The sequence below is a fragment of the Orbicella franksi genome, chromosome 9, assembly GCF_964199315.1.
Source record: "Orbicella franksi chromosome 9, jaOrbFran1.1, whole genome shotgun sequence".
Classification (NCBI taxonomy): Eukaryota; Metazoa; Cnidaria; class Anthozoa; order Scleractinia; family Merulinidae; genus Orbicella; species Orbicella franksi.
Window position 1 is genome coordinate 19208065 of NC_138153.1, and position 26366 is coordinate 19234430.

At 40.0% G+C, this 26366-nt stretch overlaps 4 protein-coding genes and 2 pseudogenes across 4 annotated transcripts; 2 read left to right on the top strand and 4 right to left on the bottom strand.

Moving 5' to 3' along the window:
• Positions 1–6158: 6158 nt before the first annotated feature.
• On the bottom strand, positions 6159–7267 carry LOC145496530 (kappa-type opioid receptor-like). The gene has a single exon (XM_081476225.1). It carries the CDS (start codon positions 7221–7223, stop codon positions 6219–6221), a length of 1005 nt encoding a protein of 334 aa, XP_081332351.1. The 5' UTR covers positions 7224–7267; the 3' UTR covers positions 6159–6218.
• A 1367-nt stretch (positions 7268–8634) lies between these two features.
• Positions 8635–9752, bottom strand: LOC145496624 (rhodopsin, GQ-coupled-like). Its single transcript, XM_081476330.1, has one exon. The coding sequence runs from the start codon at positions 9750–9752 to the stop codon at positions 8733–8735; it is 1020 nt and encodes a 339-aa protein (XP_081332456.1). The 3' UTR covers positions 8635–8732.
• A 3452-nt stretch (positions 9753–13204) lies between these two features.
• LOC145497716 (rhodopsin, GQ-coupled-like) lies at positions 13205–14716 on the top strand (annotated as a pseudogene).
• Positions 14715–15503, top strand: LOC145498536 (uncharacterized; the record flags this gene model as incomplete). Its single annotated transcript, XM_081478450.1, has 1 exon — positions 14715–15503. A coding segment is annotated over one exon (756 nt), but the record flags the coding sequence as incomplete, so codon positions are not given.
• Positions 15504–18295: 2792 nt separating this feature from the next.
• LOC145498682 (prokineticin receptor 2-like) lies at positions 18296–19552 on the bottom strand (annotated as a pseudogene).
• Positions 19553–25450: 5898 nt separating this feature from the next.
• Positions 25451–26155, bottom strand: LOC145498232 (uncharacterized; the record flags this gene model as incomplete). Its single annotated transcript, XM_081478128.1, has 1 exon — positions 25451–26155. A coding segment is annotated over one exon (555 nt), but the record flags the coding sequence as incomplete, so codon positions are not given.
• Positions 26156–26366: the final 211 nt, after the last annotated feature.

Genomic DNA, 26366 nt, shown 5'->3' on the forward strand with positions numbered 1-26366 from the left:
CGGCAGTGATTCAGACGTCGTGCTATTGCCACGCTAAACAAAATTCATAAATTATATTAATGTATTTTGGCGAGATTGCGTTCCCACGGGGAGTTAGGAGGAGAATTGCTACGAGACATCAGTAAATGCTGAATTTGGTTCGACTCCGACACGACGTCTGAATCAGAGTTGTTTCTTTGCCGTGCTACAGTCGAACCAAATTGCAATTAAGTTCGGCACGGCTGAAGCACGACGTCTGAACTGGGCCTGAACTCTCTCTTCCCCTCACTTTATCCAGGATAACTTATGCACGCATGATCAGAACAAACCAATCAGTGTGTGGAGTGTGGAGCGCGCGCTAGGATTTGAATTGCTCGTTCAAATGACAAATTCAACACATTAATGAAAGAAATGTCGCAAATTGTGTCCAAATCTATTTTTAATGATATTCCAAGACCAGGGACGCCGAATGGCGTGCAATTAATCAATCAATGCTCAGAGACCCATAGTAAATTATTTTCTAACCTACAATCGTGGACAAAGTCCTTGGGACACTGATGTAATGTAACGAATTATCTGCGTTTTACAACTAAAGTTTGAAAAAAGCGCTGCTATTCTTTCAAAACTGCGTTGCTGTTCCCACCTCCCGACCTGATAAAATGTGGAAAGTCAGAAGTTGGACGGTCAAGAAACAACTGGAGGTGGTTCATGCTGCAGGAATTGGAAAAAGTGGGCTACTGCTGGGAGAGAGCAAAGCATTGGCAAAGAACCTTGTACGTTGGAGGGTACTGGTGGACGCCCTGTGCTCCCCCCGGGGTGCAAATGGATAAAGATGATGATATACCGCTAGCGTTAACGCGCGAAACTGAATTATGCTGTGTTTACATTTGAGCTTTTACCAAGGTAAACAGTTACTAAGGTCAAGCTACTTAACCTTGGTACTTTCGTCCAGTGTTTATACCGGCTCAAATAACTCAAGTTGATCTTCCAAAATTCGTGCGCGCTGCATTATCAACGTTATGAAATTGAACTTGGACGAGGATCCCACCGCAGCGGAACAGGAGCAAATTGAGGTGGCATCATTTTCATAGGCGAGGACCTCATTCAATAATATTGCAGCGAAAATTCAGCTGCTTGATCATACCCAAAGTATGCATGGTTATATCCGTAGAAAGGTGGATACGTTGTATATGCAGCATCCTCCCTGGTGGCAAATATATCGACAATAATTACACAACAAAGGATCGAAGTTTGTCTAGAGAAAGTTGTAAATAATACTGAGAATGAAAAATACAATGCTTTCTTTCAGGTGACGGATTGTTCGCCGTAAGAAGTTCGATCCAATCTTTCCACGTTATCAGCCGTGATAGCCTAGTCAAAACTGGAAAAGAAACGCTTTGCTTTGTCGACAATCGCACAATCTGCTCACCGCGGGAAGTGAACTATTACGCCGCCACAAACGGATATATCTGTCATCTTGACCTTGGTTACCAACTGTAACCATGCCTGATCACAGAGTAATTACAACTTTTACCTCGGTTAAATTTCTTTCGTCTTTTGCGGCATTTACCAAAGTATCAGTTGGCGTTTACACACGGAAAATGTTTACCTAGGTAAGTAAACTCTGTTACCTCGGTAAACCGTTCAAGTCTAAACACAGCAATAGGCGTTAACTGGAAATCCACTTATCAGGGGAAGTAAGTAATAACTGAAACCAACAAAGAGAAAACGTATGGACGACTTACCTCGTGGAAACGTTCTTGTTTTTTGGGTGTCAAGTTAAATTTTGCTTTACGTCAGTGAAATTGCGGTATTTGAGACAAGAAACTTAGGTGACGAAAGTTCTTAAATAAAATCTTGAAAAATACTCCGAGCCTGAATTCCGTGTCTACAACGCCGACTTTTAAATAAAGTCTCCCAGCGGTTAGTCGAGAAAAATAGGGAAAAGCGGCGTTTTTTTATCTTTTATAGGTGGAGATAAATAACCGTGGAACAGTTTAGTCAAGAAAATACAGTAAAAAAAGTCTTTTAATATATTATTAAATATTGTTTACACATGTAATGAGCGGCTGTGGCTTGCGGCGATTTTCAGTACGTGGGTTTGTTCTTGATCGAATTCTGAATCTAGCACAACACTGCATCAACACTGCAATACTGAACATGAAAGAATCACGAAATCGATCATTTCTATCGGTCTACTCATGCAATATCGAATATTATCAGTTAGCTTTTTTACCACAATTGCTACTAATCTCGCAATCTGATTGGCTAATTTGCCGTTATCGATAAGAGTCCAGACAACGCTGCTCGCGTCAATGTGTCACGCTCTTGGTCACGCTCTGAAAAAACATTTTCTTTTACGTTGATATTGTGGTAAAAAACAAATCGAATGTGGTTTAGCGTTGTCTGTACTCTTATCGAAAACGATATGCGTCATCACAGTGGTTAAATTTTGTTGTGGACTCACGACATTTTGACCACCGCGATTACCATTTGCCAAAAAGTTTGAGCTTTGGGAAATTCATATAGGAGGTGAGGTAAATTTTCGTAGGGGTGGATACAACGATCACAGCTCCAAGATGTTTTCAAACTTCATTTTGTAAAGTTTGTTGTTAGTGGGTAGAATGTTATTTATGACCCTATATTGAAAACATCTAAGTTTATTTTCCATTGTGACGTTGAAGGGTAATTCATAGATAGCTTTAACCGGGAGATTTTGTTCAACTAGTTTCATTTCTACGATCGGAGGTTTAAGCATTCCCGGCACAAGCGTTTTACGAGCAATTTTGGCGATGACGTTCGTAGAAGTGAAGTTGTGTTCGTCACTGTTCTTGAGAGTTTTTTCCTGATTAAGAATTGACCTTTTCCATGCATCAGGGATCGCGGAAAGGAGACCATTATACCTTAGAAAGTCCACTGAAAAACCATACTTTTGTTGAAACTCGAATCTTGATAAAAAAAAGTTTCTGCTTTCGTTTACTGAAAAGGTGGTGAATTTTGATAACTCCTTTTTTATACCATGACGAGTAAAACACTGGTTTCCCATCCATTCTTATAAAACGGTTGTTCCAAATAGTTTCATTCTGGTAGTCCTTAACTGTGGAAGGGTTCTTAGAGTGTAGCTCCTGCCAAACAGTCAATATGTCTCTGTAAAACTTTGGCACGTGTGGGACCAAATTTAAATCGCGTGTATCAAAATTACAATCGAAGATAACTCGTCCCCCATATTGAGATGTAACCGAGGAGAAGAGAGAGTACCATTTACTACCATCTGCTTCACATAAGCGTTTACCCCACGCTGCTTTATGGGACTTAACCACCATGTTGAAGTCAACCATATTCAGACCACCCTTATCCACAGGTTCTATGATCGTGTGACGTTTTACCTTGTCTGTGAGCAGATTTCGTTGACCTCAGTTTTCAGCGAAGTTCTTAGGCCCTGTAAGAACGGAGGTATTGTAAACTAGCTTAGCAATGGCGAGCGTCTTAACGATACAAATCCTTCCTGTGAGAGTTAAATACCTGGTCGTCCATTGATTTAAGACTTTCTTTAGCGCGACAAGCTTTCCTTCAAAATTAATTCTGTAACTAGTGGTGGAGTCATAGGCGAAGGCGATACCTAGCACGAATACATTTTCTTCTGGCCACGCAAAGTAAAATAGAGCGAGTTTACCTAAGTTGCATTTTAGGCTTCCAAGCCACATTACTCCCGTTTTTTGAGATATTTATGTTCAGACCTGAGCAGGCTCCAAAATCACTTATGGGCTTGAATAAATGATTAGCAGAGCACTCATCCTTTACAAACGCTGTAAGGTCGTCTGCATACATACCTAGTTTTAATTCAGTCTCGTTAATTTTCAAACCACAGATGTTTTCATTTTGTCTGATCGCTTGGGCAAGTACCTCTATTGCCAACACATAAAGAAGCCCCGACAAGGGGCAACCCTGTCGAGCGCCTCCATAGAGCTGAAAAACGTCTGACGCGTAACCATTGTTCATAACACAGCTTGTGATGTTAGAGTAAAAGGTGTGAATCCATTTTCGAAACATCGGGTCAAAGTTCATAACCCCGAGTACTTTGAAAAGGTAATTCCATTCTAAGGAATTAAACGCCCTTATAGAGCTGAAAAACGTCTGACGCGTAACCATTGTTCATAACACAGCTTGTAATGTTACAGTAAAAGGTGTGAACCCATTTTCGAAACATCGGACCGAAGTTCATAACCTCGAGTACTTTGAACAGGTAACTCCATTTTAAGGAATTAAACGCCTCTATGGAGCTGAAAAACGTCTGACGCGTAACCATTGTTCATAACACAGCTTGTGATGTTACAGTAAAGGGTGTGAATCCATTTTCGAAACATCGGGCCAAAGTTCATAACCTCGAGTACTTTGAAGAGGTAACTCCATTCTAAGGAATTAAACGCTTTTTCAATATCCTCAGAAAGTAGCATGCCTGGCAAGTTTTTTCCTCATACGACTCGATTACATCAGTAATCAACCGAATGTTTTCTCCATTAAAGTGATTTTTGACATAGACCGTTTGATCTCTATTGATCAATTTTGGCAAGACTTTCTCTAACCACCTCACAATTCATTTCGTAGCTATTTTGTAGTCAATGTTCAACTAGCTAGTCGGTCGCCAACTTTTTAGGAGAAGCGTGTCTTTGTTCTTTTTTGGCAGCAAGGAAATCACGCCCCCTTTTTGTGAGATCGACATTTCACCACGCTGATAGGCGTCGTTTAGACAGTCCTTTTAAAAGGTTGCAACATATTCCCAAAAACACGAATAACATTCCGCGGTGAGTCCGTCAGAACCCGGAGTTTTGCTTTTCGCAAACTGTTTGAGAGCGAAAAGGCATTCTTCGGAGATAAGTCCTTCACAGGTTTTCTGCTGTTCACCATCAAGTCTCTTTATGTTATTGCAATTTACAAAAGGCGATGCAGAAGTATCAACGAGTCCTCTGATATTTGGGAGGAATACAAGGTCTTATAAAAGTTTTCCATTTCGAACAAGATTTTATTTGGCTCTTCTAGATATTGGTTTTCCTTTGTTTTCAATTAGACAATGTGTTTTCTTTCACACGAGCGCTTTTCTAAATTCACAAAGTATTTGCTGTTTCTTTCGCCGTGCTTATACCACCTAGTTCTGCTTCTTATAATCGCACCTTCAGTTTTATGTTCAGCGATTCATTTTGTAATTCATATCTGATGCGTTCCGCTTCTATTGCTAACTTTGTATCCTGAGGATTTTGATCAAGAAGCACATTCAGTTGTTTTAACTTGCATAGCAGGTATATTTCTCTTCTCTTTCTGCCCTTAGAAAGCCGTTCTGCTTGCCTGCCAGCCATCCTTAATTCCTTCCTTCCTAAATTTCTGCCCTTCTGTATCTCTTCCTTTCTGCTTTATTTCCTCAATTACAAACTTATTGTTAGTGAAAAAACCAGAACATGCTCAACTGGTGTAAATAGATCATGACTGGAGAAAGCTTCCAGCTCTTCAAATCTGGATATATATTAAAACGTTGCATTATTATATTGTAAATGTGCGGTTATGTCAATCAATATATGGATTATTACTTCCATAGTACGTAATTACATTTTATAAAGCAATGTTATATATTTATAATAACAACTACGGCGTGTATTTCTTTGTCAGTTTATGTTAACAATTCCAAGCCAGTAAGGAAAGGAAAAGCGTAAAAATTTTCAAGGAATTCCGTAACAAAAGGAAATACTGGATCCCTTGAACGATCTAATCAGCTATAACTGATAATAAATAAACCCAAGACTAATTAAACTGTTTGTCTTAGGCTCCGTCCACAGTGCGCTGGAGAAACTTGAAAACGGTGTTTTCATTCTGAAAACCCATCAAATGTTTTCCGTCCACACTACCCCGGAGAAATTTGAAAACGCAACCATCACCGGTTATTTTGGATTTGTGTTTGAGGAAAACTCGGTCAGGGAAATCACATAACTATCGTCATGTCATCGTTTTCTAAAAGCTCTGTTTTCAAAATGTTTTCCGTCCACACTAAAACACAAAACCCGCGTTTTCAAATTCCTCCGGTTTGAAGAGAGTTCTCGAAAAGCTCCGTTTTCTTAACGGGTTAGAGAGGACGGTATGCCTAACCGTAAAAAAAGCTGCATTTTCAAATTTCTGAGGCGTAGTGTGGCCATTAATGATTCACACGCAAAGTAAATGGTGTACATGCGGATCTAATGGTTGTCCTGGAAGATTTACCCGCGGAATGAAATTGAAACAGGCTCAACAACAGATCTCTCCTTCTTCGTTTCCTTCAAGGAAAAGCTGTTTGTCACAAAAAAGTTGTTACCGTTCCATGATCTCTTTCTTTTACAGCAACAACAAGATAGCAGTTTGATGACTTCTTGTCGAAATCTCGGACAGCGAAATGAGTAAATCACAGGATTAGCCGCTGAACCGAACAGAGCAAGTAACATGGAAAATAGATGGTATTTCGTGGTGTTTTCTCCATTTCCAAATCGCTCCACGATGGGTCTTCCGAATGTTGGAGTCCAAGTAAATAGAAATGTTATAGTAAGGATAACAAAGAGTTTTGTTAATTTGCGTCGTGACTTAAAAACGGCACGATTTGTTGCTCTGTCTTCGGTGTTGAACCAGACGTGGTAAATAACCCGAGAATAACAGAATATAATCACAGCACTCGGTAAAACAAGACCAAATGCCAAGAGAACAAATATGTAAATTGCACTAAAAATTTCGAACCAGGCAGGAGTCTCAGTTGTTACGTTCGCCAGCTGGAAGTTGCTTGTTCCATTCATCGGAGCATCCTCACAACAATACTGAGAGCTTTTAGAATTAACAATGTACCCTCCAGCGCTCAAAATGCCCACCAAAATCCATATTGCGAGAGTGACTTTCCACATCAGAGATGTGCTCGCTCGTTTCAAATGCACAAAGGGTTTCAAAATAGCAAAATAACGCTCCACTGCCAGTGAAACGAGAAAATATATTGAAGCCAAAGCGTTCATGACGAATTGAAAAGAAAAACGTGGAACATTGTTCGAAATAAAAATTATGTCCAAGAAAGTGACAACGCCGAACCCGAAATCTGACCAAGCGAGGTTGGATATTAGGCATGTGTTCGCATTCTGCAGTTTCTTGTTTTTGGTTATTACCACAAAGACAAGAAAATTTCCAAAAACAGTGAAAAGGAGAAGTGGAATGGAAATTCCAGTTGTGACGAAAGGTAGCGCATCCATATACAGATAAAAAACGACAAAATTTGAAACGTTTTGAAATTAACAGCCTGCTAACTTCACGCAATTAAAACACGAAACCCTCTGTCATTAAAAAAAAAAAATTAAAATCGATGTCTGCATGTAAAATGCAATCAAAGTTTTATTCATTATACATGAGATTATTGTTAGTTGGCCAAACAGAGCTGGAGCGGAAATTAAAGCATAACTTATGATTTTGATCTCATTGGCTCGGTAAGACTACACATGGTTTCCATGTAAATTGATAACAGCAAATGATCTATTGATAAAAAAATGCACATAGGAATTACAATGAAAACTCCATATAATACACACAGAACACAGCGATTATACATGTTTGGTTTTTTTGCCAAAATGTTTCAGACTTGAGGTATATAGAGTAAGTCAAGTTTAGTTGGTTCTCGTTCATTCGTTTTTTATGTGATCAACAAACAATTTTAAATATCAATTTCCTGTTACTCAACAAAGCATACAAATAATCATCTTGTTTTAAAAACTAACTTCTATCCTGAGTGGTTGTAATGTTCATACCACCAGCTGAATCATCATAAAGCTGTTGGATGCGTAAGGACATCAAACTGTGCTTTTGTCTTATAATCAAACAACTGCAATGTTTACTAATACAACTTTCTTAAAAACCCGTAATCCGAGGACTTTAGTATTGTGTTACTCGCGTCATCACCTGGATATTCCTTCATTTCACAAGATCAGCTAGTATATAGGCCAGTGGCAAAATTCAAAATTGTGATATACAACGTTTGACATTTTTCACTAAAGGGAGGCAGGACTACATTTTAATCAGGCATCTTAAGGTTTCTGCCGTAAAAGTGAAACTCAAGCATTAAATTTACATGTAAATATTCGTCGGATCAATATAATTGAAAATATAAAGATATGCTGACTTTAAGGCTGGTTTATTTAGATCGTATTTATTCTTATCTAGTTCTGTCTCACAAAGCGGGAAATACATAATCATAGAAAACAAGAAAGTACCCAATTTATCTCTACGAGATTAACTGTAAGAGGAAAAATTATTTTCTTTTATCTTTCAGGTTGATGCACAACACGCTGCCTGTGTGAATAGAGTGATAAGCTCTCAACAAAACATGAAAATAAAACAATCAGTTTTTTTTGCGGAAATGAAAACAGAGAAACTTTAGTGATATTCGATGAGATGAAATATAATACCCTGCACAACACGTCCGTGGAAATAGCGTAACAAACTAAAACCAAAACCTGCAAAACACAACATACGAACTAAATACGCGAACTAAAGTGTTTGCGGAAAACAGAAAGAATTTAGTGATGTTCGACAAGATGAACAGTGATGTGAAGTGATTTTTGTTCCCTCTTTTGTTGTAGTTATCAGCTACAAAAGTTATTTTCAATTAATTCAAACTCTCCGTCTGCATCACCTTTGGCCTTTAGTTGCCTGCTTTAGGCCACAAAAGCACGCCAACTTTGCTTGGTGTAAAATCTAGTTAACGGTTGTCAAGCAGCGCGGAATGAAATTGAAGCAGGTTCGGCAATAGCTCTTGTCTTCTTCGTTTCCTTCAAGGAAAAGCTGTCAGCTACAAAAATTCTGTTTCTGTTTACTTGCCTCTTTCTTTTACAGCAACAACAAGTTAGCACTTTGACGACTTCTTGTCGAAATCTTGGACAGCGAAATGAGTAAATCACAGGATTAGCTGCTGAACCGAGCAGAGCAAGTAACATGGAAAACAGCTGGTATTTCGTGGCGTTTTCTCCATTTCCAAATCGTGTCACGATGGGTCTTCCGAATGTAGGGGTCCAAGTAAATAGAAATGTCACAGTAAGGATAATAAATAGTTTTGTTAATTTGCGTCGTGACTTGAAAAGTGCATGATTTGTTGCTCTGTTGTCTTCGGTGTTGAACCATACGTGGCAAATAACCCGAGAATAACAGAAAATCATCATAGCACTCGGTAAAACAAAACCAAATGCCAGGAGCACAAAAATGTAAGCTGTGCCAAGAGTTTCGATCAAAGTTGGACTCCCTTCTGTTATGTTCGAAAGCGGTGAGCGGCTTGTTACATTCGCTCTAGCATTTTCCCTGGAGGGAGATTGCGAAGCCTGACCCTCTATGATAATTCCTGCAGTGCCCAGAACACCCACGGCGATCCATATTACGACAAGGACTTTCCACATCAAAGATTTTCTCGCCCTTTTCATGTGCACAAAGGGCTTCAGAATAGCAAAATACCGCTCCACTGCCAGAGCAGCAAGAAAGTAAACTGAAGCCAAACCGTTGATGACAAATTGAAAAGAAGATATTTGTATTAAAAATTTTTGCGAAACGCTAAGTATCTCGAGGAAAGTTACGACGCCGAAGCCGAAATCTGACCAAGCTAGGTGGGATATCAAGCATGTGTTCACGTTTTGCCATTTTTTGTTTCTGTTAACGACAACACCGACGAGAAAGTTTCCAAAAATAGTGCAAACGAGAAGTGGAATGGACAATCCAGTTATGACTAACGTTAGCACATCCATTTGCAAGGAAAAAGAACTTCCGGAATGGGAAAGCTGCAACACTTTGAATTGACCGACGTATTAAACGTGGAAAACCTGATCCCTTTCTTCGTTAAGGAAAAACAAAATTACAATCTACTTCTTCAGTGGAGGTATATGTAGATATAATAAACGTCTTCTTAATAATTTACATAAGAGTTTATTGTAATAGTCCGTTGGTCAAACAAAGCTGCTCGAGTTTTAATTAAAGCTCAACTTTTTGTGTGGATACACAACACCCTATAAGACACAGATAAGAACATCAGAACTAAAAAAGAAGACAAAAGTCACCGTGCATTTCTTTCTCTCTGCCTGCCGTGGAAATTTGTCGCAACTACTTTTTATCTTATGAACATAATATTTTCACTATCAATTTTCCTCCTTACTAAGCTAAGTAAACAAAATCAATTTTTTGACAAATCACCTAGATTAAAGTGGTTTCTCAAGTGCTTGTGATGTTTATTCAGCGAACTGAGTCATCTTATATTTGTGGCAAGCACAAAGAGCATAAAACTGCCTTCTTTTTTCAGGTGATCAAACAAATATTAGCTATTATCATATGACCCGTACGGCCCCGCGCGCAATTTCCTTGGAAAACCATAAGGAAAAAGGTCCCGTATGAGGGCCGTACACGTCGAAGTGATAGGGCCGGAAAAACCCGTACGGCCCTACTAGAAATGCGTACCCTACTAGAAACGCGTACAACAAAATCGGCGCGAATTAATGACAAAAACAATTTTTTTGCTGCAAAAGTTTGTTCCCTTCAAAATGAGTGATAAAAGTTAACATTCTGAGAGTGAATTCTACTATCCAGGCGAACTGTCCGATGTAGAGCTACTCCGAAAGCATTGAAAGAAAGTCAACACTCCTCACAAACGCAGCAGTTCACAACTTTCTCAGAAGTCAACAACAAGCAAACCTGTAGGCGTTCAAGAAAACAACTTTTCTGGATGAACTGTTCGATAATTAACCTTTGGAATAAGCAAACAGTCTGGAGGCGAAACTTCTTTCAGTGGAGAGCATCAAAGAATTCATCGTGGGTCAAAAGCAAGAAAACCAGCAACGCGAAGAAAACAAAGTACGATATAAGCTTAAATCAATTAAATGTTTTCTTCGAGTTTCCAGAGTTTCTGGGAGAAGTTGGTTAAACCAGAGAAATGACAAACATACCTTGTGTACAGTAGGATAAATTGCTCTGCGGTTTCTACATCAGTGTTGTTTGAAGAGACAAAACTGAGTACAAACACAAGTTCATTACCGTACAGTTCATCCAGATAATAAAACGCGCTTGTGTTTACTAGTGTATTTTCCACTACACAGCAAAGCCAGCAAAGTCAGTAAACCCAGGCACTGTTTGCGAGACCCAACATCGGTGTCATTAATATTCAGTTGCTGGTTCTCCCTTGTTCAAGAGAATCCAAGAGGTCGACAAATAGCCTGAAACGACGCCGACATTTTCTTGAGTCCTCAGATGAAGAAGATTTGTGAACAATTTCAGTGAAGCGTGAAGCGAACTTTTGTCCCTCGCTAAATTTTTGATGGTGTTGAAATATTGTTGACAGCTTTATGTTAACTTTCTGTTGGCTTTTTAGCATGAATTGTAATTGTGGACTTTACATGAGACAACTAAGAGTCGTGTTTTATGAATTGCGAGTTTCTTGTTCAACGCGAACAATTAACTGACAAGATTTTATTGTAGTTGTTCCGCGCACGGCTGTCTGATGTCATCTAATCGCGTCCTAATTAGGTTCAAACAGAATTTTCAAAATTTTCATGTGGTCATATGATAAAATGCTTATTGACTGAGTAAGGTCGGGCCGGACGGAAAAATATTTGGCTCTCGGTCAGAACGTACGGACCGAGCTGCGCTCGGTCCGTACGTCCTGACCTCGAGCCAAATATTTTCCCGTCCGGCCCTCCCACTCAGTCGATGAGTACATAGTATTTAATAATACATTTTTCCTCTAGGCCTGAAAAGTCACTTAATTAGACCACCTTTTTCGCCAACGTTATTTGCTACATGTACCCTGTTTCACTCGATCATTTAAAGTAAGGCAAAAGGCCAATACCACCGACTACCTATAACTCATACAAAAGTATAGGTTTAACCCAATGCACATTATATTGTCAGTATAAAGTTTACAGCAGATTTTGCAATGAACCTCGCTTTGATAAAGCAGAGGGAAAAAAGAACTGAGAAATGGTCTATTGTAAATTATTGGGGAGTATTAGATGATTAGTAATGTGCAAACATGGGCAGTTTTGCTCACACAAAATAATACGATTTTCTTAAAATTCAAACATTCTTTATAAAGGTCTTCAAAAATCAGAGATCACTCATACCTTTCCTGCATGGTTAAACGGGCGGCTAGAAATGCAATCAGTGCGCAAATAAATAGGTCTATTAATTACTGATATTTACCACTGAAAATTTGAATCATAATTAGGACCGGGAGCATGTTTCTCGAAGGTCGATCCCGAAAAATTTTCGCACCCGGAAAGCCGTAGCAAAATCTCAAACCTTATGACTACAGAGGTGTTTTATTCACATATTCTTTATATGACTAGAAGTTCCCTTCATATAAGAAGTTTCAGGCGAATTTTCTGTTTTTAGATACAAATTAACTAAAAATCATTTTTGGGACCCGAAAAGTTTCCGGGGCGTTCAAGAAACAGACCCCGGGTCAAGCGCCGTACTTCACATAAGCCCAACCCAATTCAACCAATTAGGCTCATGTGAAGTTCGGCGTTTGACCCAATTAAGTTCGACTGATTTTATTTGGAGCCGCTGAGGCGTTCTTCACGCCTGGTCAGCCGTGAGTAACGCCTGAAGACCGACTTTGGGTCAAACGGCGATCTTCACATGAGTCGAAACGCATAATCAAAGGTCTAAAGGCCGCTTTTGTCATCTGTTTGGTGTAGCAGAGCGGTTCGACTGAATTAAGTTCAACGTTTGACTCAAACAGGCGTTCTTTTAATTTTTTAAGTCGACCCAAACTGTCATTAGGTTCGGCCCATGCGAAGTACGGCGTTTGACCCGGGCTTAAGAAGCACTTTTCTGGCGCATCCTAATAATATGAATTTAATCATATGGTCAAGGACGAAAACCTGCCGAGACTAAATTTTATAGTAATATTAAAATTAACGAACAAAAACATAGTGATTAGCCATGTAAGAGCCTTTAAAACTTGTTGTTGTTGTTGTTTTAGTTTAAATAGAAATGTCTTTTTAAACAAATAGCTCACAGCTTATAAAAGGTTGTTGAGAGCAGATGTCATTCTACTTTTTGCAAAAACAAAAAAAGATTAATTTCAATCTTACTTTCCTGCGTCTGTATTATTACTCGAGTGAGAAAACTACTTCATTGTGATTGGCTGAGACGAGGCCAATTCAGGCGCTAATTTTTAATTTGCACTGCAGTTCAAATGCAGGCGTGTTCGTAATTTTTCTCGAAGATATGATAAGTGAGTATTAAAGATTTACACTACTCGTAATATTCCAATATTCTATCAAATTGCAGACTCGCCTAAAGGCTCCTGCAATATTGAGGGAATTTTCAAATATCACCAGTAGTGTAAATTTATAATTGCACTCAAAGTCAGTTCGATTACCTATACTTATTTAAATACGATCCTCAGCAAATAAGCTTGCAAATGAACCGGATAAAGTAAAGGTAAACAGTGAGAAAAGTCATCGGCTAAAGAAGGTCGAGAGAGCTTTATTTTATTTATGGATCTTAAAATATTGCTTAATTAATAAATTGGGGGAGTTTTGCTGCAGTTCCCTCGTGCTGAAGTTTGTCATAGTTGTCACCATGAACGAAGATTTCATTCTCGCTGCAGAGTGTATATCACTGCCAATTTTTCTTTGCAACCTTATTGGAAATTCCCTTGTCGTTATAATTGTTGGAAAAAACAAGAAGATGCAATGTCCCAACACATTTCTACTATCTTACCTCGCAGCAGGTGATTTGCTTTTTGCAATTATCGCAAAAACCGATATGGTTCTCTTGGCCACAGGTTCAAAGGTTCGCCTACAAGCGACGTATATGTTCTACACACTGGTTTCAGTCCTGATACTCATGTTACTTGCGATTGAAAGATATCTTGCAATTCTAAAACCGTTCTTCTACAAGGCGAAAGTCACGAAATCTCTGGTGCGAAAACTCATTTTGATCATTTTGGTATTTTCTGCAATGGTTTCAGCGCCGGCTTACTATGTATTCGATAACAATGGTAACGCTTCGGATTTCTGTGTGAGTTCCAAGTTTGATGAAACTCTCATGGTGAGTTATGCAGCTACACTTCTTGTATTGTCCTTAACGATACCTGGAAGTGTTATGATTCTGTGCTACAGTCGAGTCATACTTCATATATGGTTCAACACCGAAGAGAATAAAGCGACGAACAAAGCGATTTTAAAATTACGTTGGAAATTAACAAAACTATTTATGACGGCGACAGTAATATTTATCGTAAGTTGGTCAACGTCTTTGGTAAACTTTCCTCTAGTAGTTTTCGCTGTAGCGAAAGCTTTCAAGTTTACGAAGTAATCTCAATTTTGCTAGCGCTGTTAGGATCAATGGCAAATCCCATATTGTACTCTTTTCGCTGTCCTCGCTTTAGGCAGGCAGTTAAGGAACTGATTTTCCCAAAGCGATGCAAGAGGAACTGTTTGTGTTGACCGTGCGAGACATAAACTAATGCGGTAGCAGGCTGTTTGACAACAGCTTATACAGGATCAAAACAAACTATACTAAAGTAAAATAGAGTAATTTCTGATAAAACCTCCCTCCGTCCGAAAAAAACTCGACCGATCGAATATTAACTTTCAAGTCTGAGAGGGAAGAACACTTTTTTTTTCAGTAATATTTAGATTATATTTAGAGCAAGCTGCTTTAAAAGAAAAAAATAACTTCCTCTGACAATAAGCGGTCTAGACTAAAAACTGCCTCCTCCTTCTTCTGTTCTTGCTCCTCCTTCTTCTGCTCTTCCTTCCCCTTCTTCTACTCTTGCTCCCTCTTCTTCTGCATTTCCTTCTTCTTCTTCTGCTCTGCCTCGTTCTTCTGTTCTTCCTCCTCCTTCTTCTGCTCGTCCTGCTTCTTATTCTTCTGCTCCTCCTGCTCCTTCTTCTGCTCTTCCTCCTCCTTCTTCTGCTCCGTCTCCGCCTTCTTCTGCTCTTCCTCCTTCTACTTCTGCTCCTCCTCCTTCTTCTTCTCCTCTTCCTCCTTCTTCTTCTGATCTTCCTCCTCCTTCTTCTGCTCTGCCTCATTCTTCTTTTGCTCCTCCTCCTTCTTCTTCTGCTCTTCCTCCTTCTTCTTCTGCTCTTTCTCCTTCTTCTTCTGCTCCTCCTCCTTCTTATGCTCGTCTTTCTTCTTGTTCCTGTGCTCCCCCTCCTTTTCTTCCCCCCTTTCCTCCTCCTTCTTCTGCTCTTCCTCCTTCTTCTTCTGCTGTTTCTCCACCTTCTTCTGCTCGTCATTCTTCTTGTTCTTCTGCTCCTCTTCTGTCTGCTGACCGTCCTCCTCCTTCCTCTTCTCCTCATCTTTCTTTTTCTGCTGCTCTCCCTTCGTTTGCTTCTTCTTCTTCTCGTACTCGTTTTCCTCTTCCTGCTGCAACTCCTCCTTGTTTTGTTTCCTCGTGGTGCTATTCAACTCCGTTTTTGCGTCTCCTTCCTGCCCCTCAAGCTTTTTCTCTTCATTGATCCACGCTGCCTTCGGCCCTCTTTGGAACTCTTGAAAAGTAGTCACGGTGTTGCGTCTCGTTTCTTTTGTTTTTGTTCTTTGCACAGTGTGCGTCAGTTGCTCGTATCACTTCAGATGGTTGCCTGGTAGTGTCCAAGGGGACAATTTGCAGCAGCGATACATTTCTTCTAGATGAACGCTGTTTTCTGAACTCGTTTGCCCTGCATGAAGGCACATTCCCCAGCACTTCTTCACTTTCTTCCCTTGTTCGCTTTTCTATCTTCTCACAAGATTTTCGTTTACAAGCGCTTCGGCTTTGCTCTCGGGTTTCTCCGTTTTCCTTACTTTCGCCGGTTTCATGGAGGTACGAACGGACCTGGAGACTTTCAATGGCTAAATCCATCGCGCCATTTTTTAGCTGGACTGAGTACTCACGCCTTGTTTGGTTTCCATCGTTGTAAACTGTATGCTCGTCTTCATAACCATTTCTTTTGCTGTCCTCTTTTCTTGACCTATCTTCCCCTTTTTGTTTTTCTTCCTTGCTGCGGTCGGTTGATTTTTCTTTGAAGTCGCGTGATCCGAAGGGATCTTTGAGAAACTGCTTGAAAGCTGAACAAAATCGATTGGTTCGAAGATAGTCGACGATCGGGTTCACGGCGCTTGAGATGTAAAGGCTGTACCACGCGAAGAATCCAAACCACATGTCAGCGATTGTTCCTTTCTGATGACCCCAGACTCCATAAATGATTGCAGGAACATAACAAAGGAAGAAGCCAGCTATTGTAATGACGATAGTTTTGGTAGCCTTAATGTCTCTTTGTAGTCGCGCCTCGGCTTGAAGAGGAGGTAGGTTCAACTCAGCTCTCTGTGAATACAAAAATGATAATTTCTATGAATTACTAAATACGGTAAAGAGCAATAGCCGCGGTAAGAAAATCTGTGTGATAATAATGAAGTGACATTTAAAATAACCAAGGCATATAGAGGGGCACAATCGGCCTCGAGCGACAAAAGAAGAAAGGGGGCTTGGCACAAGGAGCGAATGAACGCGTTCTCTCGCTTTCCCGCCGCGCTGCATTTCTCACTAATGTTTGACATACGTAGCGGCTGTATAGAATTTATGTTATTTTCTTGTCGGCGTATTGGTAAAACTATCATTTCCACTGATGTTATCTCCGATGTTATCCTTTTCGAATTTTGACGCTGTCGCACATGTTCTGTATAAAATATCTCCGACAATATTACATCGATTTTTTAATCGACGTTGTTCTTGGCGTTGTCGTCGTTGTTCTTGGCGTTGTCCTCCCTTTTGTCGTTTTGGGCGTCAAGTGTCTGTCTGTACTTTGGACCGAGTTCAAAACTAGTATATAATTTAGGTATGCGTAAAGGCGGAGCTCCCATAAAAGTCGCCATAAAATACTAATCATTTACTCGACACGGTAACCTTTAAAAATATTCACCTGGAAAGCATTTCACCAACCCGAATGAATTAAGGAAATCTCCATTAGGTAAGTAACAATTTTATTTTAAGAGGGTGATACAAAACAGATCATTTCTGATAAATAGTGACCCTCCGTCCCGAAAAATTATTCATAGTTAAAAATACACCTAAGATAGTCACTGTTGGTTACAACACTGTATAAGTTAAAATGCTAAGACTTCATAAACAATATGCAAATCACCAGGTGCAATGGTGAATAACAAATCCTGTTCGCTTTTAAAGCATATAATTCGCAACGAAATATGGTCGAATAAACCAAATGTTGAGGAAATTTCATTTAAGATCGATCATCATTTAATATAAGGCAAGAAATGCATTTACAGCTCGGGAGACAACTACGTGAGAACCAAAACTTTTTCACTACATGGGTTACCAGATTTTTTTTCCTATAGCGATGGGCTAATGCGTCTTCGGAGCCAAGGGGCTCCGCTATGAATCAAAAACGAAACACACATTTGTCGATTCTTCGAAGTTTTCAACAACAGTCCGTTTCTTAAAACAGTATCTGAGACTGGGGCTAGCTCATATCAGTCCTCTTTTTATGAGAAGTTTACGAGTTGGCTTATAGAACGCTTTGATTTTATAGAACGCGGCGTTTGTTCCAAAGACATTACTTCAATTCTGGCATCCTCGAAGCATTGGGAATTTAGGAAACTTGTTACATCAGCCTTGGACTTGCCTTGAGATGAACATTTTTATTCTCCATTTATTCTGATCAGTATAATTGTCAGAGGTGAATATAAGAATCTGGTCTTTTGATTGGTCGTGAAATTCAGTCTATAGCCATCTTCAAGGCACGGTTGCGAAGCAAGTCATCGCCACAACAGGATTTGAAAAAGGTTTACCCGAGACTTTGTAGTCTTTTCAATGCAGTATCACTACCTTGTGCAGGCATAACCCATCACATACTCTTTTCAAACATCCAGCGAACTTAAATAGTAAATTTTTAACAAAAATACACCATTGAATTCATTACATTTAGGTTTTTTTCAATAAAAATACAGTAGGTCTTTCAGGTGATTCCTGAAACTTGCATTGCGCATACCTACAGCGCAGGATTTTCGCCTCATTAACTCGCGCCCACTCGCTCGTGTACGTACAAAACATAAGTGGTAGCACAGCAATTCGCATAAAGAATAACAACAACTTTGGGTCATAGATTCGTGCAATTTTCTACATTAATTGTTATTATAATTTCAACCCGTGCGGTATTTTTGAGAAAATGACATCATTTTCCTCAATACTTAACCATGCCTCGGAACAAGGAAAATTAATGGCGGCCTTAATTATCGGAAATAAATGTCCAAAAACCGCGATATTCTACTGTTCGTATTAGATTGAAATTTGGCAAGATATCTTGGAAATACCTATTGTGTACGAAAATGTAAAGAAGTGGATATCGAGAATTTCATCATAGTAGCACTTTAAGACTGATCATCCATAGGTCATGTCTCCGATACTGCCCATATTTAAGCACCTGAATAGAGAGGTTCATTTAAAGCATGTTCATATTCAAGAACGCTTTCAGATCGAACACGCTGAGTGTTCGCTGGCCCGCTACAAATCCTTTTAAAATTGAAAACAAGGACGTCAAGGAATGGTAGACTACAAAAATGTGCGGAGAATCTAACACTGACCTTCTTTTCGTTCTTCTTTATTGCGCGAGTTGTCAGAAAACCCAAAACTCCACCACGTACGATAGAAAATCCAGTTAACGATCCTACGAAGTACTTTCCCTGTTTGTAGATCTCTGCTCTGTAATCGCGGACGCGAGCGTCTACAAGATTGATGTTGAGGAGTGGTATTGATCCCAAGATCGTCACCACAAGGCTTATCAACCAAATAAGGACAACACAGATCATGGCCTTCTTCTTTGTTTTCCAGGCAAGGTACTTGAAATCGAAGGCAATGGCCAAGAACACATTCGCCATCATGGCGAGCATTGATGCAAGGTTGAGAATCGCAAAGACTCGGCTTAGGAAGGCTGTCACTATAGCCAAGGTCTGGCCTCTGTACTAACTGGCTTCTGAGTTGGAGATCATATGGAAAGGCAGGTTAACAGCTGCGTAAAGGAGGTCCACCACAGCGAGATTGGCGACGAGAATGTTCGGAACTGTTCGTAACGATTTAAACCGAGCAATCGTCGCGAGAACGAAACTATTACCAAGCACAGAAACCGATGTCAGAAAAGCGCCAAACATGTTCATTACAACCTTGGTAAAAAGCGATTTTGCTGGATACATTTTGAGATGTATTCTTTAACGTGCAGTGGAAACGTCTAGCGATGTTATCACACTTCGAAAGTAGTACGATCTGACTTAAACAATAACCCTGGAAAATACCAGCTGGGTTACATAGGGTATTTATTATCATGTAAAATGTCCCGAACAAGAGTTATGGTTGTACAATATAATTGAAGTTGGCTGCAGCCATCGACACCAATTTACAGTGCACCGAGAACCTGACCACAGCAAAATTATGATCACAGTCAATAGATAGACAGTGACGTTTTTTCCTCCGTTGATAAATTATTGTTATCCAAGATAGAGCTGGAAATTTGTGCTAATCACCTATTATATAAATGATTCTGATTTCCCGGCAGCTTTCCCACGCAAGTCGTTTGCTATTTTTAAAACGCGTCAAAACTGTGAACGCTTTCGAAGAAATTGCATTGAAAAACTAACATATCCAAGATTTAATTTCATTTTTTAACGCTGTCGATTGAGTCTTGGACTAATGTCTTAGCTGAATTTTGTCCGAAAAGAAAAACGACATGTGTTTTGCTTTCCAAGTGACACAAAAGCTCCGGACGTAAAATAAAGCAATGTTTTCGTTTCAATTCAGTTTGTGGCTTTCTTTTGTATCTGATGAATTAACTCTGGTGTTGCAAACAAATCCGGCGTTTCTATATAAATATACTCGTCAATCTCTCCTTGTCTTCTTATTCCTCTGAAAGTGTGATGGTTTTACCAGGACGCGTTCATTGATCAACTGATAAATCAAACAGCTTACTGACTGAGTGTTCCAGCAGGCAAAACATGTACAGAACATACACGAACTAACACAGCAAGACGGCTAACTATAACATGAAGTGTTTTCATGAACAACTGAGGATCATTTGCATACGTGTACCAGATCGCAGCCAACGTTATCAAAGACGTTTAAAAAACACCCTGTAAGAAAGCACGCACTAAAAGCTGTGATTTTATTTAATCAAAAATTCTTTCTTATCGCTGCTTTTGTACGAGGCTGTTCCAAGTTCATCAACGATATAACACGCACTATTATAAATGTCTAGAGCGCGTTCAACAATTCTGCACGATTCCAGCAAAGAGCCCTGGGATTTTTAAAAATGAGAGGTCACGATAATCACGTGAGTTCCCTGCCCAAGTTTCCTTGAAAACAAATCCAAAATGACCGGTGATTGCTGTGTTTTCAAATTTCTCCGGCGTAGTGTATATGGTTCCTGAGATTTAGTTCGATCTGAAATACAAAACAAACATTCAAATATACACACAAGTTTGAAAAGTAAACTGATCAACATGACACGAGCGTGGGACAAAGAAAAAATACTATGAGATTTTTTCTTTGTCCCACGCTCGTGTCATTTTGATCAGTTCACTTTTCACATTTCATTACCAAGCTTAACATTCACCATCTTTATTCGCTTATCACGCACACCAGTTGTTATGCCGGTTATCACTCATAACCTTCACGCGCCGATCGTCTGAAACTAACAAGTCAAATCTGTGAAAGCTATAGAACATATTTGATTGTAAAACACTGACACAGCAAAGATCGAATTTCAACTTTTGAACGATAAATCCAATATACTTTAAGAAAATTTGGAAGACAGGGAGAAAGTGAGGAGCATATTTATAACCGATTTCTCGATTTTTTTTGGCAACACCAATGCTACATTAAGTACAAAAGAAAGCCATAAACTGAATTGAAACAAAAAAAGCATTATGTGAAATTATTTTTTTCTCAAGCATCTGAGCGGGCCGGATTCCTAAATCCTCGAATTTGATTGGCTCATCACACGCACGTGACCGGTCCAGCTTTTTACGATACGGCCCACGGGCTGGATTTTTTCTTCGCTGCTTAAATTTCGCTCCTAAAAGTTAGCGGTAATCGTCAATCTTGCCTTTTTTACACGTCCATCGACGATTAGTCGACGCAAGTTTATCTCCGTTCACTTTAGAATGGCAAGGAAAGTCACTGTAAGTAAATTCAATTGAGTGTTTTGAAGTTGTGAGAGTTTGCTTGGTTGTTTGTAGCTTGGCGCTGTAATGGCGCGTAATCCTGTGTTTCTCTCGCCGTAAAATTTGAGTCAATTTCAGTCGAGTTTACCTCTCTGATCGTTGCTGTTTCTAGGAGAATTTCTGTGGAATACACTTAACGGATTTCCTCGCTTTCTGCTATTCAATTTATGGTAGCAAAGTCTGATTTCAAGTGATTTTAAAAGCAACGACCGACAGAAATTGCTTTTGTAGGAGTTTATCTTTTTGTCGAGTGTCGAGGGTCGAGGGTCGAGGGTAATTTTTTTTTTTAATGTCACAAATCGTAGGAGTCGTGAATCGGAGGCTTGTCAACCCCATTCACTACACAGAAGTGTGTTTGTTTTGTCATTAACATCAAACCTAATTTGGTAAAATGTCGGCGTGACTTCCAGTCACACTATCAGTCGAACTTTTCAATAAAGTCACGCTGGATTTCAATAAGTCTTACCGTCCCTTTCAACTGCCAGTCAATCAAAATTCAAAGTTTTGACAATCAAACTTCAAAGTTTACCCGCCCACTTGGGAACGTTTTGGCGCCACTCCGCAAGCACTTGAAGAGGAGCAAAGTCAGCAACGCGTACGGGCATTTTGTCTTTTGCAGTTTTGAAAATCAGAATGAATTATAGGAAATTAAAAGAGAAATTTCTGTCGGATATCGACTGTGATCTTTTACAATATCCAGGGGAATTAAGGAAGAAAGGGTTCACCTCAACATTGTCCGCGCGGTATCAAGCGAAAGATCATCTTCATTTTCTCCCTGAAGGCCACAAAAGGTAACAAAAGACTAGTCTTGAACATGATTGCTCGGCTAACAACGCCGGCCTGAGAGAGTAAAAAGCAGCTTGAAGCGTCAAACAGCGTCAACAGAGCAGTTACAAAGCCCTGAATCACATTTAAAATCTCCTGCACGAAAAATAGTCTCCACGTCGGGCTTAACTGAACAATGATGCGGACGAGTATCGAGTACCGAAAACGAGCGACGTTTCTCTTTCGACGAGCAGGCGTCAGTTACTTAGCCCATGTGAAAGGTTCATTGAGGAAAAGACAGCTGAAAAGAGGCAAGAATTAAAGTTTAACTTAAGGAAGCAAGCGCTAAAAGATAATAACTTGAAGAAACCTCTGCCAAGATAAGAGACGCAGCTTCCGCGCTTGGAAATACCGGTCAACGCTATGTAAGCTTAATTGTCATGAAAGAAATCACACAGTTCGCACCTGCCGAATGGCAACGTGAGTCAGTGTTTTTCTGTGGATAGTTGAGTAGGCATCCAGGAGAAAAACAGGATTTTCAAGAGAAAAAAAGGGAAATAGCAGCATTAGAAACGGCTGCCGAAAATAGAACTGGATTTGAACTGACTTTCTCCCGAGTGAAAGTAGTTCTTTGAATAAACACATAGAGGAAATTTTGCTTGAAAAGTTTCTCCATGAATACGTTTAATATGTTTCAAATTCCTCTATTTATTTCCTATCATTCATTCTGACTAGGTATAAAATTCTACGTGGAAGATTGTATTCACCAAGTTTGAAGGATGTAGCTTGGCTAGAGGACGCTCATTTAATTTTTCTAATTTTCCATACATTTGTCTGTATTTTTTTCCCCGCGAACCGCGTCCACCCGGCCAAATTTACAGACAAATGTATGGAAAATTAGAAAAATAAACCGAGTGTCTTCTAGCCAAGCTACATCATTTAAACGTGGTGAATAAGCTCGCAAATCTCACAGATATTTTTCATCGCGACCAATCGCAAAGCCCTGCAAGTTTACCGAAGGAGAGTGGTAATTTAGATCGCAAAACTCAGAGATATTTTTTTTGACAGCGAATTAACCGAAGGAAGGAAATAGCCGTAAATTTGCTTCCGACGCTTCCATCGCCACCAGATTTCACCAACAGTTCCTGTTTGATAGATGGCAAAGGAATATTTCTCATCGCGGCCCGTCAATAACACTGGAAAACAATCAAGCCAACACTCCACAAAGTCGCATTGGTAGTAACAGGACCTAAACGACTACAGCGACATAGAAAAAAAAAAATACAAAAACGAAGTCAGGGAAGGCGTTGTTATTTGCTTTCCACAGTGAAAAATTTGAAGCTAAAAATGTGAAATTCGAAGCGAGTGAGGCACTTGACACAACATTGTCACTATCAATACAAGTTTTAACGGGAACCACATTCTGTTATCCCTATGTGTTATCTTTTTGTTGAAGAAATTACAACTGCAAAACTTAATGTTTAGATTTATTTCTACGCGGATAGCCATTCAAAAGTTGATGGCATTAGTACATCGGCCAAAGCATCCAGCGTGATGAAGTCACATGAAAAACCGGACTTTGAATGTTATATAAGGTTATAGATAGATAATCAGGTCTGTGATATATTATTAAACTCTCGACATGGGACCCAAAAGATATCTGAATCGAGAAGACTACATTTAACCAAATCGGGGAAGAACATGTAGACCGGACTCGACTGAGCGGCGGAAATCGATTCTACAGCAAGGAGTAAAACAACAAACCCAGAAAAAAATATTACCCTCGACCCTCGACCATCGACATGGGACCCTCGACCCTCGACCCTCGACAAAAAGATAAACTCCTTTTGTAGTAAAACTTCAACTTCGCACAAAATTTCACAGTGCAAAGACAATTTTGGAGAACTTAAATGGTGAGGTAAATGCAACTAACATAAAGTAGTTCGCAAAAATTTGTTCTTCAACCCATCTTTCTTTGTCTACTATCTGAGTTACTCGCTCGTTGCCAAGTGTTTTTGCAAATCGTTAGTAGATGGCGCACAAGCCGATTCAATGACAAGAGTTGCGTAAACAAACCCATTTGTAATCTGTAAAACCAATTTACTGCAGGAAAAAAAAAAATAAACATGTTATTTGCCGGCTTAGGGTCGGTCCGTATAGTGAAAAAACTGTGACCTCGGGCTTGAAAATGCTGCCCTCGGCCTCCGGCCTCGGGTAGCATTTTCAAGACCTCGGTCACAGTTTTTCACCATACGGACCCCCCAGCCGGCAAATAACATATATATGTTGAAGGGCCGCAACCAGGACAACACACGGTAAAAATTTAAAAACGACGTCTCGCTGAAAAGATAAAAAAATGACAAGCTTTCGACTGCCTGAACTACAGTCTTCGACGGCAAAATGTCGAAGACTGTAGTTCAGGCAGTCGAAAGCTTGTCATTTTTTTTCATCGTTTTTAAACTTTTACCAAAAAACATTAAAATATTGCCGGGAAATGGAGCTACATCCGGAGCTATTGCGTCACTTGAAAAGCGAAACGGGTGTATTTTTTTCTTGTTTTTGCGGGGGTAGGGAAGGTGGTGGGGAAATCCAGCTCAGAGGTGAGTCGAAGATTGAACCGATGTTTCGGGACAGTTCTGTGTTAATCAACAGATAAATCAAACAAGTCACTGATACATGTACAGCGAGGAATGTTCCACAACTAATTCTCAAGAAAAGAAATCCTTGTTTACACATTCGTAGTGCGAATGCGTAACGATTCGACCAAAACAGTTCATTAACAATTTCTAAACGTGAGTTTGCAAAAAATCTTTTTCCGTGAACTGAATTACCAAACAAAGACTCGCATCAACGGAGTAGAAAAAGAAAACGTCTCAAACTTACAAACAATAGGCAATCAGCGCACAACGTTAATCCAATCCGCCCAATCACAAAAGCCCTTATTCCCGCACGCTTCTTCTCCCTTGACGACAGAAACTCTGCTCTCATGATGTTGGATCAGAGCTGTGTTTGGCCAACACCCGTCATTGGTCCAGTTGCTTGCATTAGGATGTTTCTGCTACCACAGCTTTGGTTTACGGCGTAGGGTTGTTAGCCGTACGCCCAATCCCCAACCTGGAGGACCAGGGTGTCTAATTTCATCAAGCTCCTCCCCCTAGAACTGTCCAGCATTATTGAACCTGCCGGGCGAATGAAAGTCCACACCAACAGCGAGGTATAGGCACCATCACGCTGAATACTAATCAGTTTTAGCAACATGACAAACGTCATTTCGTTCGTTTCGCTCTACTTCAGACTTGTGGAAATAAGGTTCTCTCTTTGCCACACTGAATTTTAGAAAAATTTTCAACTAAAACTCCATGTAACAGTGAAAGAAAAGGTACAGAAAAGTGTTATCAATGCGTCCTGGCCAATATTACATGATACAACACAAATTTGAACGTTTCCTCATGCTACATTCAAATGAATACCCAGACCACAATTCGGTCCTATCGAATGCGCTCGACGCTTTCATCCCACCGAAAGTAATCGCACTAAAAACTTCTTTTGAACTAAATAACTCAAGGCCATATTTTATAATCGGAAGTTAATAAGTACTGTCTGTGGGTAGCGAACTACACTAATATTGCTTCCACCTGTCCTCTTCTTCTTCTGCTCGTTCTCCTTCTTCTTCTGCTCCTACTCCCTCTTCCTCTGCTCGTCCATGAACTTTCTCTGCTGCTCCTCCATCTTCCTTCTTCTTCTGCTCCTCCTCATTATTCGTTTGCTCCTCCTCCTTCTTCTTTTGCTTCTCTTTCTTCTTCTTTTGCTCCTTTTCTTTCTTCTTTTGCTCCTCCACATTCTTCATTTGCACCTCCTCCTTCCTCTTTTGCTCCTCCTCATTCTTCCTTTGCTCCTCCTTCTTCTTCGTTTGTTCCTCCCCCTTCTTCGTTTGCTGCTCCTCCTTCTCCTTTTGCTCCTCCTCATTCTTCGTTTGCTCCTCACTCGTCGTTTGCTCCTCCTCGTTCTTCTCCTGCTCCTTCTTCCTCGTCTCCTCCTCCTTCTTCGTTTCCTCTTCCTCCTTCTTCGGTTCTTCTTCATTCTTCGTTTGCTCCTTCTTCTTCCTCTGCTCCTTCTTCTTCTTCTGCTCATCCTTTTGCTTCTTCTTCTCTTCCTTCTTGTATTCGTCCTCATTTTCCCGCTATAACTCCTTCTTCTCTTCTCCTTCCTGTACCTCAAGCTTGGCCTCCTCAGTGATCCATGCTGCCTTTGGAACTGGTTGGAACTCTTGAACGGTAGTCACGGCGTTTCGTATCGTTCTTAAAGATCTTTGAATTATAGGCTTCTTCTTTGCACAGTGTGCATCAGTTGCTCGTATCGTCTCAGATGGTTGCCTGGTAGTGTTC